The sequence below is a fragment of the Mytilus trossulus genome, chromosome 11 (assembly GCF_036588685.1).
Source record: "Mytilus trossulus isolate FHL-02 chromosome 11, PNRI_Mtr1.1.1.hap1, whole genome shotgun sequence".
Taxonomy (NCBI): domain Eukaryota; kingdom Metazoa; phylum Mollusca; class Bivalvia; order Mytilida; family Mytilidae; genus Mytilus; species Mytilus trossulus.
The window spans coordinates 54,035,611-54,053,960 of record NC_086383.1 but is presented as its reverse complement, the minus strand read 5'-3'; the positions used below and the strand labels follow the sequence as shown (position 1 = coordinate 54,053,960).

At 31.3% G+C, this 18,350-nt stretch overlaps 1 protein-coding gene across 1 annotated transcript in view; it reads right to left on the bottom strand.

Moving 5' to 3' along the window:
• LOC134690165 (uncharacterized) overlaps positions 1-14,324 on the bottom strand; it is a 97,334-nt gene extending 83,010 nt beyond the window's left edge. Inside the window, exons 1-4 of the mRNA XM_063550142.1 lie at positions 14,229-14,324; positions 13,793-13,891; positions 13,062-13,169; positions 425-496 (exon numbers count right to left, since the gene is read on the bottom strand). Of these exons, the coding sequence (XP_063406212.1) occupies positions 425-496; positions 13,062-13,169; positions 13,793-13,891; positions 14,229-14,324 (375 nt within the window). The remainder of the gene's footprint in view (positions 1-424; positions 497-13,061; positions 13,170-13,792; positions 13,892-14,228) is intronic.
• Between the last annotated feature and the right edge of the window lie 4,026 nt (positions 14,325-18,350).

Below are 18,350 nucleotides of genomic sequence, written 5' to 3'. Positions count from 1 at the left end.
GTGTTTAGTACCACTACTGGTACTGGTATCATCTACCTAACATACAGTGTTTAGTACCACTACTGGTAAGGGTATCATCTACCCAACACACTGTGTTTAGTACCACTTCTGGTAATGGTATCATCTACCTAACATACTGTGTTTAGTACCACTTCTGGTAAGGGTATCATCTACCTAACATACTGTGTTTAGTACCACTTCTGGTAATGGTATCATCTACCTAACATACAGTGTTTAGTACCACTACTGGTAAGGGTATCATCTACCCAACACACTGTGTTTAGTACCACTTCTGGTAATGGTATCATCTACCTAACAGACTGTTAAGTACCACTACTGGTAAGGGTATCATCTTTCTAACAGACTGTGTTTAGTACCAGATTTATTTTAAGTGTTAGCATTTGTAAATCAAAATTATATGTACCTCTAAGTATTCCATTACTTCTTTATACTGCCTATTTATCATTGCTGCTGCTAGATCATATGGAGTCTTACCCTGAAATACATACAAATCTTTATTTTGCTTTCATCTGATTATTACAATGAATACTTTTGTAACACGTATCATACAATAAGTAAGACCAGTAACAGTTGAGTGGTGTGTAATTTCATTTTTCACAGAGGCTAATCATATAATTTTTGTTCATTAAATATAAGTCACGAGAAAACTTTAAGATTATTTTTCAATTTTTTCTGAAGACATGTAATATTATATATATAGGCTTTTAACTTTGTTTTTTAAAGCATATGAATAAAATTTGTAAGGGTTCCGCGGAACCCAGTGTCTCGCCTATTTTTGCTGTAAATCGCAGGCTAAACAACAATGAGGAAAAAAATCAATAAAAATTCCTCTTGTTACTATTTTATGATTGTAAGAAAGTCCATTTAAAGTAAATTACAGAAAAAACGGAGTAATCTTTTTACAAACTTTACTTCTGGATACAATCTTATGATCATAAACAAGCTTCTGTCAAAGTTTGGTACAAACCCAGGATAGTTTAAGAAAGATATTAAAATTTTTAAAACTTTAACCACAGAGTGAATGTAATGGTTCCCCGTAGAAAAACTAAGTCCATTTAAAAGTAAAATATGAAAAAAATGGATTTATTTATTTACAAAATTTACTTCTGGATACTATCTTATGATCATAAACAAGCTTCTGTTTAAGTTTGGTACAAACCCAGGATAGTTTAAGAAAGTTATAAAAATTCTAAAAACTTTAACCACAGAGTGAATGTAATGTTTCCCTGCAGAAAAATTTAAGTCCATTTATAAGTAAAATACAGAAAAAATGGAATTTTATTTTTACAAAATTTACTTCTGGATATTATCTTATGATCATAAACAAGCTTCTGTCCAAGTTTGGTACAAACCCAGGATAGTTGGAGAAAGTTGTTAAAATTATAAAAACTTTAACCACAGTGTGAATGTTTTGTTTCCCTGCAGAAAAAACTAAGTCCATTTATAGTAAAATACGGAAAAAATGGAATTCTAATTTTACAAAATTTACTTCTGGATACAATCTTATGATCATAAACAAGCTTCTGTCAAAGTTTGGTAGAAATCCAGTATAGTTTAAGAAAGTTATTAAAATTTCAAAAACTTTAACCACAGAGTGAATATTTGTTGACGCCGACGCCGACGGAATGTAGGATCGCGAAGTCTCGCTTTTTTTACTAAAGTCGAAGGCTCGACAAAAAGCTCCATCTGTCACCATTTGATCTTTATACTTTTCTTTTCAGTTTGATATGGTTAATGCATACTTATGTCTACATAATTAGGAGTGTAAGATTTTGGGGGGTCTCGATTTTTAACTATTTTTTTAGGAAACATTATCCCCAGTTCTTTACATATAAACACCCCATAATTCTCTATACTCTAACTTTTGCTGATTTATTTCCATTCTGGAGGTTTTTTCTTCCATTTTTGATATTATAATCTATATACCTTCTTATATAATCTACTTGACGATTGCGGAAAAGAAAAGATAACTCTTATGTATACTGGAAGTGTGATTTGGTTGTGTGCTGCACGATACCAAGGAAAAATTGACAAGTGGTGCTGCTAAATGACGTTTTGTAAGGAAGTAGAAATTAAGAGATTGGAAGGAATAAAAGCGTACACACCAAATATGAATTATTATGAAATCTATTTGTTAAAATAACCATTCATTTATTCATTTTGAGTAAATATTCAACATGGCAAAAGCGATCCTTCACAGAAATATATATTTTTTAATATAAAGAGGTGTTTTAGCTATCCCTACCATGGATGTCTAATGAGCCAATAAGATGGACAATATTTTAGTGTGAAAATTTCAAAAACGTCACTCCAGTGCTTTTAACTTTATATGATTTTTCCTCTGCCGGTATTAAATTTCCCGTCAGAGTTGTGCCCCTTATACTATATTCTATATCAGAAAAGAAATATAATGAATGATAACATATTTTTTCTCTCCTCATGGAAATAAAACAATCAAAATGACAATAACAATAAAGTAATTCAATATTGTTCATTATTTAAATAATTTTATTGACATATTATCATCTAAGATGGTGATAAAAGGGTAGGAGAGGGGGGTCTGAACATAAAAGCACTGTGAGTGTGAAAAAAAACCCTGAAAAAAAGAAGCACAAGAAATAAAATTGTAAGTATTAAAGAAAAAGGTACTACAAGCATTAGCTTTTCAAAAAGTGCTGTAGTCGACTCTTAGCTGATGAAAATGGAAAGTGCCCTCGCTTTGTAGATTAATTCATTTACTAGAATAGCCACGTGCATCAATCAACAAATTTTACCACACACGTGAGGTCACACGCTATGAAGTAGTATGTATCATTTAACGTTGTTGTTTACTCCAGAAGATTCGACTATTCATAGATAAAAATTACCTGTGTAAAATCTAATTGCTAAAATAGAGAGGACAAATCCGATACTCTACGGGATTGAAGGACATTTCTAATATTGGGATATTTTTTATGCAAGTCTTGATTTTCACATACTGTAATAAGTTTAACATTGCAACATGTCTCTTTAGCATATAATTGATATTCGTTTATGCGTGTGTGAAATGAAGATGACAACTGACTGTGTTTGTTTTAATACAAATGAACAGATCAAGAGTCAAGACTACCTGAATGATCTTCAGTCTCCAATAACTACTGGCTGGTTTTTTTTGTACAAATAAATAGGTCAAGACTACCTGAATGATCTACAGTATCCACCGACTCCTGGCTGGTTTTTTGGTACAAATAAATAGGTGATCAAGAATACTGGAATGATCTACAATATCCAATGATTACTAGCTGTTCTTTTGTACATACTAAATAAAAACTACCTGAATGATCTAAAGTACTCTTAGTAATGTGTAAATTTTTTCTTGCAATTGCATTTTTCTAAATCAAGAATACAGACTACTATAAAAAAGAAGATGTTGTATGATTGCTAATGAGACAACTATCCACAAAAGACCAAAATGCCACAGACAGTAACAACTGTAGGTCACCGTATGGCCTTCAACAATGAGCAAAGCCCATATCGCATAGTCAGCTATAAAAGGTCCCGATAAGACAATGTAAAACAATTCAATCGAGAAAACTAACGGCCTTATTTATGTAAAAAAATGAACGAAAAACAAATATGTCACACATAAATAAACGACAACCACTGAATTACAGGCTCCTGACTTGGGACAGGCAAATACATAAATAATGTGGCAGGGTTAAACATGTTAGCGGGATCCAAACCCTCCCCCTAACATGGGACAGTGGTATAACAGTACAACATAAGAACGAACTATAAAAATCAGTTGAAAAAGGCTTATTACTCATCAGACGGACAAAAATACAAGTGGACTAGTATCCTTTCAAACCAAATGATTTAGAAGAGCCTCCTATAACATATGACTTCGCATCCTTATTCAATTTTTAACGTTTTTATACTGATATTTTCATTATTTGTTTTTATTTTGAATGCGAAGTTTGACACATTGATCGTATTTTTTTTTATCAGAACAGTAAATAGAAATAGTAAAAAATGCTCCCGAGGTCATATGTTATAGGACTATATATATAATTACCCACATATTCATTAAATAAGTTACTAGTGACATAGTTATTTCTATTACTTGAAGCAAATTATATTTCTGTAGATTTATACAATAGCATAATATTGTTATACTTGTTTTATTTCACCTTGAGGATTAGACAAATAGGGATACTCCTTTGATCTTTTATTCCATGCTAGTTAGGTCCCTTTATATGAAACTTGACACTTCTCTGCCATATTGATATTTTATAACAACTCTGCTCAATTTCATATTCATTCCTTAACCATATATCATAGTAAGCTAATTTTTAATTTACACTTATCCACAATCTTCCGTGTAAAAGGAGTAGGTCCGGTAAGGACTCATTTTGGCCTCAAATTTCAGACTTATCTGACGAAAGAATTTGACCACTTTTTAAACACTAAAGTGTCTATTTCATTTGATTAAATTAGTTTTTGTGAACATTTTTAACTAATTTAGTCATTAAAAACGATCCGATTCGAGCTCAAATATGAAAAATCTCTCAAATATGCCAAAAAACGTCACTTTTCAGATGGTTATTGTCAAAAATGAAAGTGGCCGCATCCGTGTTCATCCACAACCTTTATATATGCTATGTATTATTATAAAATACAACTTACATTTCCATATTAAGGATGAACACGAATGCGGCCACTTTCGTTTTACACGGAAACCGTCCAAAAATTTAACTAAAATGATAGAATTTTGAAGATTTCAGTAATTAAGCATGACTTAATGGTGCTACAACCCGATATATGTGCTTTTTATTGTCAAAAACAGCCCATATTTTTGTAGCAGAAGCATTCAACTGTTCAATAAATAACTAAAAGTTTACATTTTAACAATTTTGTAAAACTGCCATATTTTGGGGCCAAAAAGGGGTCTTACCGGACCTACTCCTTTCTGTCTTCATTTAAGTTTATGCTTTTGAACCATCATGGAATTAAACACGTGATTATGCTGTTATAGTGGGTCACCACATATTCAACTTGGGTGGCATTCCAGTTATTGAAATTTGTGTCAGATTGGATAATGAACTAGACCTTTAGGAATTGATCTCATTATTTAATATGGAATCATAGTATGGGACCCCTACCCGGTAACAAAATAAAACATGTCAAGCGCCAAAATTTATCACCAGAGATTACAAGTCAAGAGAGGATGGATAAGTCTCCAAGATGCTTGCCAAACTGGAACTTCAACAAGATCTCCAGACAAGTACGAACAAGGAGTTGAAGCCATAGTTAGTATTTATGTAAAAAGTTGTTGAGGGGCTGATTTACGCTATTGAACCAGACGAATTCCTCAAAAAAGCATGTCTAAAGAGAATCATAACTGCAGAGAAATTCAAAAAATACCACGCAACAATTATTGTGGAAAACAATGGAAAAGCAAGTGAAGAATAACTCTTACTGTGAGTTCTTTGACATTCCACTAAGTAAAACATCGTACATTATGCAAACTCATCCTTTGTAAGACAGTGATCGCGTCTAATCAGCTATGACGACACTGTTGTGTACGCATCAAGCATAGAGAGCTTCAAATCTGTTATCCCGCCCCGCCAATAAATCGGTGGCGCTCCCTCAAGCCGTTGTATTAAAGCCAGCATCTATATCGACAATTTATTCACATGTCATACAGATACAGTCTGTTACAGACTCTACAGTTGTAACTTTGTAAACAAAGATGGATTTCCAGTACTTCGATCTGTCTTATAACCAATAGAAAGTGGACCAACACGGACATATTATATTTTCTTATAAAAAAGGCAGTAGTTTGTAAAACGAAAAGACTATCAAGTATTCCCCGATTAGTTATATAACTTTTATGTTTTAACAATGTTTTAGTTTTACTTCACATAATCAATAAAGTTATAAAAATAGATTTATGAGTATCTTAACTACATTGGTTGGTACACTTCTATCTTTTTGGTAATAAGAAGGACCGGAGGTATGTAAACTGGTTCCAGGTTGATTACTACACATGATAATACAAGCAGATTCCAGCTTGTTTGTAAAATAGTAAGTAAGAAACCAAGCGCAGTAGGCAGAGAAATGTAATGGGGAAGACAATATACGAAACCAAGCGTGGAAGGCAGAGAAATGTAATGGAAGTTCAGGTCAGCAGTATTGGAACAAGACGCTGAAGCGTCATTTTCCAAAAACCAGAAATAAAACACACAAACAAAATGAAATGAAAAACCCAACAACATTGCACGAACAAAAACTTACTCATAACTACAATAGAGAACACTGGAAATGAAAGGGACGACAGCGCTGCTAAAAAATTAACTCATTACCACCCTCTTATATCAATGAAATACATTACACTGACATATATCTCTTTTTCAGTTACTGAGTTAAAACATCGCAACGTTGATTTCTTCTTATTTATGATTTGCAACACAGTAAGTATTTTTCATTTAAATATCAATAAAGTCAAATGTCAGTGATGGTCTGTTATCATGGTTATATTTTGTTCATATCATCCTTTGAATTTTGATGTTGACCTTCTCTAATACCTATAACACTTCCATTGCATGTCACAAGAAAAAAATGAATTCAGTTAATATACATGTTCTATTCTCTCCCACTGTTATACAACATACGCTTTATAGTGTATGCACCTCTTGATCCTTATTCACCCTCTGCTTTATGCTAGTTGGCTGTGTAACATGTAAGCATGGTGAACGATCTTAACACATATTCGTGTGAATCATTAATCAGGCTCTGCAAGTGTTATGCAACCTGAGGGTTCAACTAGTGCTATAAATTGAATTTTCTTAAATCTATGTATAAAAGTGAGACAAGTTTCGTATATTTTCAGGAGCTTATTTTTCATTATCTGTATTTGAACTTTGAAGTTGGACTTTGATATAACTGAAGATAAACGGAACTTGGTAAGCTAATGTTTAGATATTTTAGATTAAGAGATAACTGTGTTGTGAAATAAATGCAGCTTTTAAATTTTTAAAGAAGGAACCAATCTCTTCATAAGAAATTTTAACTTTTGAGTTAATGATGAATGTATTTTGTCTTTTTGTTATCTATGAGTATGTCATTGATTTGTTGTCTTATTGGTAACATACCACATCTCCTTTTATTCAAATAACAATTAATAATTATGAAGAAATGAAGAATCTTTAACACTGAAATACTCATATTTAAATAGAAATTCTTCACTAACTATTCATGCAGTCTAGACTGTATGAGTTAAAAGTAATGATGACAAATGACAATGTTGTTTTTTGTGACAACAAAATCATTAAGTATATAAAGCATAAAAGAATAATAAACAGTGGGAGAATTGATTTTAAAAGCTCACTAGATTGTGTTACTTTGTTTACTATGTTTCGACAATGAATAAAACTTTGATTTGGTTTGATTTAATATACTTGTGATACAAAACATTAATAGGGGAGATAATTATTTAATATTATAAGGATTTCTTCCCTTGTTCATATGCTAACATTTCAAATCATCTTCACATTTGAAAAAAAAAAAAAAAAAAGAAACAATATAATACTTATTCCCTCCCAGTAATATACAGCAACCAACAAAAAATAACTAGAGGCTCTCAAGAGCCTGTGTCGCTCACCTGTTAATGTGTTTACTGATGTCGGCAATCTTCGTTGGTAGGCGGGGTCATAAGACACTTTTAAAAAAAAAGATACCCTAGTATTATGGTTGTGGCCAAGTTTGGTTAAATTTGGCCAAGTAGTTTTAGAAATGATTTTTATACAAGTTACAAAAATGACAAAAGTTGTTCAATATTGACTATAAAGGGCAATAACTCCTTAAGGGGTCCTCTAACAGTTTTGATCATGCTGACTTATTTGTAGATCTTACTTTGCTGAACATTATTGCTGTTTACAGTTTATCTCTATCTATAATAGTATTCAAGATAATAACCAAAAACTGCAAAATTTCCTTCAAATCACCAATTTTAGGGCAGCAACCCGACAACAGGTTGTCCGATTCAATTGAAAATTTGTGAGGGGATATATCTTATTCTGATGGACATTAAAATCTTGAAAGATTTGCCCTAAATGTCTTAGTTTCAAAGATATAAAGCAAAAACTGCATTTTACCACTATGTTCTAATTTTAGCCATGTCGGCCATTTTGTTTGGTAGGCTGGGTCATCGGACACAGTTTATAAACTATAAACCACAATGGTAATTGTGGCCAAGTTTGGTTAAATTTGGCAAAGTAGTTTCAGAGAAGAAGATTTTTAGAAAAGTAACAAAAAATGACGAAAAGTTGTTAAAAATTGACTATAAAGGGCAATAACTCCTTAAGGGGTCGACTGACCATTTTTGTCATGTTGACTTATTTGTAGGGCTTACTTTGCTGAACATTATTGCTGTGTACAGTTTATCTCTATCTATAATAGTATTCAAGATAATAACCAAAAACTGCAAAATTTCCTTAAAATAACCATTTCACAGGCAGCAACCCAACAACAGGTTGTCCGATTTGTCTGAAAATTTCAGGGCAGATAGATCTTGACCTGATCAACAATTTTATCCTGTCAGATTTGCTCTAAATGCTTTGGTTTTTGAGTTATAAGATAAAAACTGCATTTTACCCCTATGTTCTATTTTTAGCCATGGCGGCCATCTTGGTAGGTTTGACGGGTCACGCCACACATTTTTTAAACTAGATACCCTAAGGATGATTGTGGCCAGGTTTGGTAGAATTTGGCCAAGTAGTTTCAGAGGAGAAGATTTTTGTAAAAGTTTACGGACGACGGACGACGGACACCAAGTGATGAGAAAAGCTCATTTGACCTTTCAGGTCAGGTGAGCTAAAAATGCATACAAGATGTAAACATTTTTAAATTTTAAAAATGGCTAGATGTGCATTTTGGGCATACCCTTATTTTCAGACTCCTGTTCCTGAAGAAGGATATATTTCACTACATAATGGTAGTGCTGTACTTTTATATCACTGTGCATATAATGAATATTTTGGAATAGAAACTGATTCTGAAATCGATGAATCAGTCAGTAATCTGTCTCCAGGGTGTTTGTGTGAAATTTGTAATGTTGTCCATGGAAGTATAAATTAATGTGTAAATGGAGACACTATCTATTCTCCAGATATATTTGTTTCTATGGATTCTTTTGTAAGTTCTAATGCAGATACAGTTAAACATACAGACGAATGGCAATATAAGGAACTAGAATCAAATACATATGAGTCATACTTTTTAAGATCTGATTCATCAGAAACTGATTCTTTGAATCAGTCCTCAAGTGAAGATATCGAATATATATTGATGACGAAGATATCCGACAGAATTTGATAGACACCGGTCATATTCCAATTGTTGACATAATGGAATCTGATTCTTCTTCACATTCAGTTAGTTTGATTAACCCACATGGCAGGGGACCATACTATCCGCCTGATGATACTGACAGTGATAACTCACTAAGCATTGTGCATATAAATTAAAATATTAAATTTTACAGAAACTAGTTGATTGGCCAAACATTTTGTCAAGTTTCTTAAATTGTATACTAATTTTGAACAATAAATTTAAGTATGAAATCAAAATGAGTCTTAGAATTAGTATGACGAAAGTGCCATCTATGTATCAATAACAGAAAATAAGGTAAGAAAATTGGTACATCAAAATGGGCATCAGCTTGAACATTTTCATAAATTAATGTTGAAAGATTTGTTTCAGTCATGATTTTGTTAAAGAGTTAATTTCTGCTATACTGAGTACTCAGGGATGATTCCACTATATAGTTTAGGGCCGCTTAGCGGCCTTTAAATCTGCCAGCGGCCCCAAAAAAATGATTGTGAATATAAATTCCCAATTCAGGAAAATAAAATAAAAATGGGTATTTCCGGAAAAGTTTCAGTCACTGATTACGGCAACTATAATTTTTCATAGTTTGTCATCAAAACGTAGTAAAATCCGGATAAGAATGCTGACTACGATCGCATTTTATTAGCAACGATTTAATTATGTCAACGTGAGGTAAACAATTTTTGCAGCCGGATTCAAGTGAATAAAATTGTATGGGAGTATTTGAATTAAAAAAAAGTAGATCGCTCAGCAGGTTAATCAAAAACATGTTTTTTGTTAAAATTGGTGTCAAAGTATACCTCGGCAAAGAACAAATTCAAATTTTCATATAACATTGATGAACAAATGTTAATGGGCGACAATCTTATAAATGCAGATACCCCTGCAGAGCCGGTTATGTAACTTGATTAAAAAGTGTTTTGTAAAAGAAGTAATTTTATATTTTGCTCTTTTTCCTCAAAGGACAAAAGTTTGAGCGTTTTTGAAAATAATATTGATGATAGACCACTCATGAAATGAGCCCCCTCCCCTGAAATACGATGTCATCATTATGGAACTGTTTCAAAACTTGAAAAGATATAAAAATGATCCAAATAATTTTAAAGTTCACTGGTGCCTGGTGCAATTGCTTTAAATATCTTATCAATTAAGTATATAACCTTTTGTAATTGCTTTTCTGATTTCGACAATTGGCCAGTTCAATTTGAAATCCATTTGAATCAAGGTAAGTTTATAAAGAGGTTTGTTGAAAAAAATACCAAATGGATGTTTTTTTTTCAGTGGTTAATATGGCAAGCCGTTTTGCTATTTAATCTAACTTCAAGATATCTCATAAACTTTATAAGATATCTTATATAATAGTTCATTAGATATGATATATAGTTTGTAAGATATCTTATTAAGTTTCAGGGTTCTCACTCAGGCGAGTCCATGATTCTTGGACTCATCAAAATCTGTCTGGACTCACCATTTTCAAAACTGGTGAGTCCACAGATGCATCAAGATTAAAATATTTTGTATAAACTGAACACAGTTAAACACAAATATCATCATTGTATAGCAAAAGTTTAAAAGTGATCTGAATTTGATTTCATTTCATTGCTCTGTCAGGAAATGGAGACTAAAATATTACTTTATATGTATTGCAATAAAATATTTTCTTCTTTCTGTTGGACTCATCATACCTAAAAATGATGAGTCCCTGGACTCACCTTCAAAAATCCTTAGTGAGAACCCTGAGTTTATAAGATATCTTACAAGATAGTTCATGAGATATGTCATAAAATTTATGAGATATCTTTTATAGTTTATAAGATATCTCATATATTAAATGAGATATCTTATAAAAGTCTTATGTTATATAAGATATCTTATATATCATGATATTATGAGATAATTTAAGATTATTTGAAATTCGAATAAATAGCTAAACTGCTTGACATAGGTTTATGTTAGCTGGTATATATAAAATTGAGAATGGAAATGGGGAATGTGTCAAAGAGACAACAACCCGACCAAAGAAAAAAACAACAGTAGAAGGTCACCAACAGGTCTTCAATGTAGCGAGAAATTCCCACACCCGGAGGCGTCCTTCAGCTGGCCCCTAAACAAATATATACTAGTTCAGTGATAATGAACGCCATACTAATTTCCTAATTGTACACAAGAAACCAAAATTAAAATAAATCAAGACTAACAAAGGCCAGAGGCTCCTGACTTTGGACAGGCGCAAAATTGCGGCGGGGTTAAACATATTTGTGAGATCTCAACCCTCCCCCTATACCTCTAGCCAATGTAGAAAAGTAAACGCATAACAATACGCACATTAAAATTCAGTTCAAGAGAAGTCTGAGTCTGATGTCAGAAGATGTAACCAAAGAAAATAAACAAAATGACAATAATACATAAATAACAACAGACTACTAGCCTTGTTTATTAAAGTTAAGATGATAGTGCATCATATGCAATGCTATTCATGTATTACAACTTCCCTCGTCTGAATCCAATATCTTCTTCAATCATTGTACAGGTGAAACTTAATATACGTTTTCCGTTTTTACAGGTCAGGAAAATGATTTTATAAAATTTCGTTTTAGATTGTATGCATAAAAATTCCCAATTGGGATAAAAATTCCCAATTTGATGTTAAAGGGACCCATTTGAAAACACCTGGAATCATCCCTGGTACTAGTATTCATAACTTTATAGATCATCACATGTTTATGTCTTAATATATTACAGATTGAATATTGGAACAAAGACATTTCAAACAGTAGTAGTAAAGGGTGCTATGATATGCAGATAGAAGAAATAGTGACAGATTATAAGAATGGTAGTCTGCAGTTCTCGGGTTAATATATTATTTGATAATTTGTTTTCAAAAATCATGATTATCCAGTAAAGGCAACTATTTAATCATATTCATAAAACAAAATTTATAAAGTATGACATTAACTGTAATAAGAACATTTTAAAGAAACTAGGTGTATTTTTTTTTAATACTGCATAAACATTAGAATTATGTATACAACATCTAATAATACCTCTGTAAAATGTATCTTTTCACTTTCAGATAAGGATGCATTAGAAGAACAGTTGTTTTAATAAAGAAAATAGACTATAGATAGTAAGTTGTATCATTGTTTTCTCCCTTATATATTGGCTATTGACGTTAAACAATTGAATTACTTCCCTTTTGTCACTTTGCAAATATGACAGAAGTTAACAGATACACTTAAAAATACCAATTATACCCACAATCAATAAAATTTGGCATAACTTTATCTATATTTAGGCACAAACAAATTCATTTTCTCTTAAATCATCGGTCAGACTTTCAGTTTATAAAAATAGGTAAAGTGACTAGACTATAACTTATCACCTAAAATGTGCATGTGGCCTTTTCAAAATCATTTTATTTTTGAAGATTTTGTAGAAAAAAAATGGATTTCTTGTATATGATCATATATGTTCATGTTTTATAGTAAAAACTAAGACATGCAAGTCTGTAAAACACTTTCATCATTTTAGTTCAATTTAAAGGATCATATGACATATTTGTAACTATAACCTTGAGAAAAAAAATCCGTTTGACCAAAAATATCTTAAACATCATTTTAGTGATGCATTATAAACTAGTTGAATACTGAGCATTTACTATAAAATATTACCTCATGTGTTTTAACCAAGGGACTGATACCTCCTTCTTCTACAAGACATATTGTGATCTGTAGATATCCCCTCTCAGCAGCCAGATGTAAAGCTGTTTCTCCATCTCTCTACAATAATACCAAACAAAATGTAAATATTATGGATAATACTTTGTTATCAATATCAATAATATACAACATATTCTACAACTGACATTAAAATTTGTCTGATAAACTGGATAATGTTGTGTAATAAATAAAAACAAAATGTATATCACATGAATCAGTGGTCAAAACTGAACAAAATGACCAGTCACACTTGTATTCATATTGTACATAAACAACAAATAAACAACAAGTTTTGTTTGTGCGATGTCAGAACTTCCATCAAAAATGTCATGTTAATAATTTTTTTTTTCAAGAAATGTATAAAATATTTGTATCAATGGATTCAGATGCACAGAAATAAATGAGATGTCACTTTATATAATTCTGTCAAGTATTTGTTGATATAATCATTAAATCTGTCTGATTAACATGGTTCAAAATAATGATCAATTTAAAAAAAAAAAAAAAATCAAAGAAATATGAAAAATAGTTACATTTCCTAATTTAGTACAGGGAGACTAGAAAAATGAGACCCCACTTTATATGATTCTAACAAATATTTGTTGTCCATTAAACCTGTCTAATTAACAACATGATTTTGTGTTGATTAAAAGTAATGTGATCAGATTTAGTAGATAACATACTGATGTGATATCTGTTTTACATCTGTTCTCCAGGAGAAGTTGACACACTTCCACATGTCCTCTCATGGCAGCCTCCATTAATGCTGTCAATCCACCAACCTGGAATAATACAACTGACATCAAAACTTGTCTGATAAACTGGACAATGTTGTGTAATAAATATAAACAGAAATGACCAGTAACATTAATTAAAACTGTCTGATTAACAACAGGATTTAGTGTAGATTCAGTTTAATCATAAATTTTAAGAAAATAATTTTTTTAAAGAAAAATGAAAAAAAGTTATATTTTCTGATTCAGAACAATAATATGAGTAAAATGAGACCCCACTTTATATAATTATTACAAACATTAGTTGTCCATTAAACCTGTCTAATTAACAACATGATTTTGTTTTGATTAAAAGTAATGTGATCAGATTTAGTAGATAACATACTGATGTGATATCTTTTTTACATCTGTTCTCCAGGAGAAGTCGACACACTTCCACATGTCCTCTACTGGCAGCAAACATTAATGCTGTCCATCCCATCTCCTGGAATAATACAACTGACATCAAAACTTGTCTGATAAACTGGACAATGTTGTGTAATAAATATAAACAAAAATGACCAGTCACATCAATTAAAACTGTTTAATTAACAACAGGATTTAGTGTAGATTCAGTAAAATCATTAACTTTATAAAAGTAAATTTTTCAAAGAAAAATGAAAAAAGTTGTATTTTCTGATTAAGAACGATACTATGAGTAAAATGAGACCCCACTTTATATGATTATTACAAATATTAGTTGTCCATAAAACCTGTCTAATTAATACTGATTCTCTGTAACCATTTCAACTCTTACATAGGGAGTGTGGCACGCATGGTCATGGATTTTCTTCAAACTTCACACATTTACTAGTTTTGATGAAACAAACAAAAAATGGCAAAATTTGGGTTGCTAAGCACATTGGTTGCCATAGCAACCGATGACCTGTTTTACCTCTTCTCAATATCTATGAATTTAAGCGCAAAAAGGCTATTTTCAACATAATTTTTCATAATAAATGATTAAGAGAAAGAATGTTTTTTATGATTTTATTAAATATATGCATTTTATTAATGTATTCAAATAACTGATATTCTCATATTCATTTTCAATCATAATCACATACACCCCCCTTTTTATGTGCTTTGCATTAGGTAAAAAATACCCTTTTGAGGTCATTTTTAAATGCTCACAAAAAAATTTTGCGGTCACCTGAGTTAAGTTCAACCATGAATTCATAAAAACCATAGTCTTATCTCAATAATGATGTGAAAAAGTCATGGGGAAGTATATCTCATTTTTTGTTACCATGGATACAAAATGCCTAGTTTTCATTTTTTCAGATTTTTTTTTTTTTTTTTAATTTTGAAAAAAACCTGTATTAAACCTAATTCTGCAGTCAGAAAAAATAAATAAATATCAAATTTGTAGAAATTATTGTAATCATCTAAATTTTAAAATATTCATAAATAATGGTATTATAGTTTTAACTGTGTTGCTATTGCAACAATTTGATAATGATACACAAATTTAAAACAATTTTAAAAAAGTTTCAGTTTCTTAAATTTGCACAAAAGTAGGAAAACTAAAACTCTAATTTAGTTTCACTGTATACACAAATGAATATATAAATGATTATGCAAGTATAGTATATCCATAAAGGTGTAACCACTTGGAGGAAACAAACAAAATTTCTCTAATCTGGTTAAAATTGCTGATTGTGAACAAATTTCAGTATGTTTTCATCATCATGAAAAGTGTACAAGAAAAACAATAATTCCTTCTAAAAAAAAAATAATACAATCATTCAAAATTAAAATTATATATATTCAATTGTGCAATATTTGCCTTTGAATTCGTTGCCAGGGAACATGCAGTCCATTTTCAAAATTATTGATGAGTGCTGATTTTTGCAAATTCGTTTTAATGATCCTCGATACATATATATCAATGAATATATACTTTTTTGTTTACATTATCCAGGTCTTCTTGTTTATGGGAATTATCAATAATATTCCAGGCATGATTAGTGATAGTGTTGCTATAGAAACAATAAATTATATGCATTAACTTGGAAAACACTTTAAAATAGACTAAATCTCTCATACACAAACTCTCTTCTGTAAGTTTTCAATTAAATGCAGTGTCAAAGGACAATGGTTTTTACAAGTTAGTTCCTTAAACTATAATTATTCAAATGCTGTAGTGAAGTTGAAATAAAAAAGTCAGAAAGATCCTGCAATAGGGGTACTAGGCTTGAAAAAAGGCGGAATATTTGATATATAACTGCTATGAAAATGGGGATCAATTAGACAAGGACAGAAGTTTCAACTGGTCAACTAGGGAGCCCCTAAAAGAATCAACGCAATGGTTCTTAAGCAAACTAATAGCGTAACCATCCAGGGTGGGTAAAGTCGGCCGTTGACCCGATGTTCCCTGCTATCCATCTGGCATATTTCTTGTTTGCCGTTCTGGCGGGGAGGAATTTTCGAGATTTTCCGAAAAGTTTCTTTTCCCTACATGGACCCAAGGAATCTCTATCAACGGGTGGCCTCGGGTCTTACGACGAGCAGCAGAGGGTATAACATCCAGACAACTTTCAAATAAGGGGTGCCACTGACTGCCTCAAGAGAGGGCCCGCTACATACATGCTTCAGTGATTCCATATGTAATCAACCAAATGTTTCCAGTGATAAGAGGGGGTAGGCCCTCAGGGCCCCCTGGATCTGACTTAGGTAGCACTATCTTAAGTTTAACATTAGTAATAGGCATTGGATTATTGAAATTTGAGAAAATCACGATTATCTTTATGGATTTTTAGCAGCAAATAAAAAATCTTGACAATATAACTTTACACAGGGTAACGTTAAAAGAATTATAAGCATGTACATATAATTTGATTTTCACTGAAAGCCCATTCAAAAAGATACGGAAGCGTATTAGGGACATTTAAAAAATAAATTTGGCAGTGAAATTTTATTTCAAAGTCGAAATTTTGACATTTCAAATCTCAAAATTTCGACTTTAACTCGAAATTTTAACTTTTCTTATCTTGAAATTTTTACTTTCTAAAATCTTGAAATTTCGACTTTTTCTTAACTCGAAATTTCGACTTTTTCTAAACTCGAAATTTCGACTTCTTTTTTACTCGAAATTTCGACTTTTTCTAAACTCAACTCGAATTTTCGACTTTTTCTAAACTCGAAATTTCGACTTCTTTTAAACTCAAAATTTCGACTTTTTTAAAACTTAAAATTTTGAGTTTTCCTCAGTATTTATACGTTTGCGATTACTACATTCACAGTCATTTATATCAGCGAGGCGGAGAGCCATATACATCATAAACTTCATTTTAATAAACTAAACCATTTTAAAGAGATTATTTTAGATAGAAAATCTTGTTCTTGCCAAAGAATAAACAAAATATGTTTCAGGTTCAAATACATATTTCAAGTCTGGACTTCAGATATGTGTACCAAGACAACCCCGCTATTCCGACACACCTATATTACGACATTCTTTTCCTCAACAGTCTAATATATAAAGACAAGGGTTAATAGTTGTGTTATAAGAATTCAAACTTCCAAAACTAGAAAAAAAAAACTGAGCAGCTCATTGTTCGTTCTGAATATGCATGGCATTTTTGGCTACTTGATTTACCATTGTTTAAACAAGGCAAAGTCAGTGACTTGCTATTGGTATACCAAACAGGCCTTTGAAACTGTGATGCTAAATGTTCTCAGACCTAATGATCCTATGACAGTGTTGTGGAAACTAAAACATGGAATATGGGGGGGGGGGACTCTGTCAACATGCATGTTCTTTACGAATGATTTCTTCAATATTAAATGCTAATCCATATCTTAATTTAAGAACAAAACCAGTCTCTGAATATAAATTGCCAAAATGTGTGGATGACGCTTAAATAATTTGCGTCCATGTCTACTCCTTTTAAAATTGTAATAACTGTGTTTGAATACTAAAAATTTTCGAGATTTCAACAGTCAAAATTTTGAGATCAAAGTCGAAATTACGATTTTAGAAAAAAAAGTCGAAATTTTGAGTTTACAAAAAGTCGAAATTTTGAGTTTAAAATAAGTCGAAATTTCGAGTTTTAAATAAGTTGAAATTTTGAGTTTAAAATAAGTTGAAATTTCAAGTTTTAAATAAGTCGAAATTTCGAGTTTAAAAATAGGTCGAAATTTCGAGTTTTAAATAAGTTGAAATTTTGAGTTTATCATAAGTTGAAATTTCGAGTTTTTAAAAGGTCGAAATTTCAAGATTCTACAAAGTCAAAATTTCAAGATTTTGGAAAGTCAAAATTTCAAGTTGGAGTCAAAATTTCGGGATTTGAAAAGTCAAAATTTCAAGTTGTAGTCAAAATTTCGGGATTTGAAAAGTCAAAATTTCAAGTTGTAGTCAAAATTTTAGTGATTTGAAATGTCAAAATTTCGACTTTGAAAAAAAGTTCACTGCCAATTTTATTTTTTCTATGTCCCTAATACGCTTCCGTAGAAAGATGTTTTT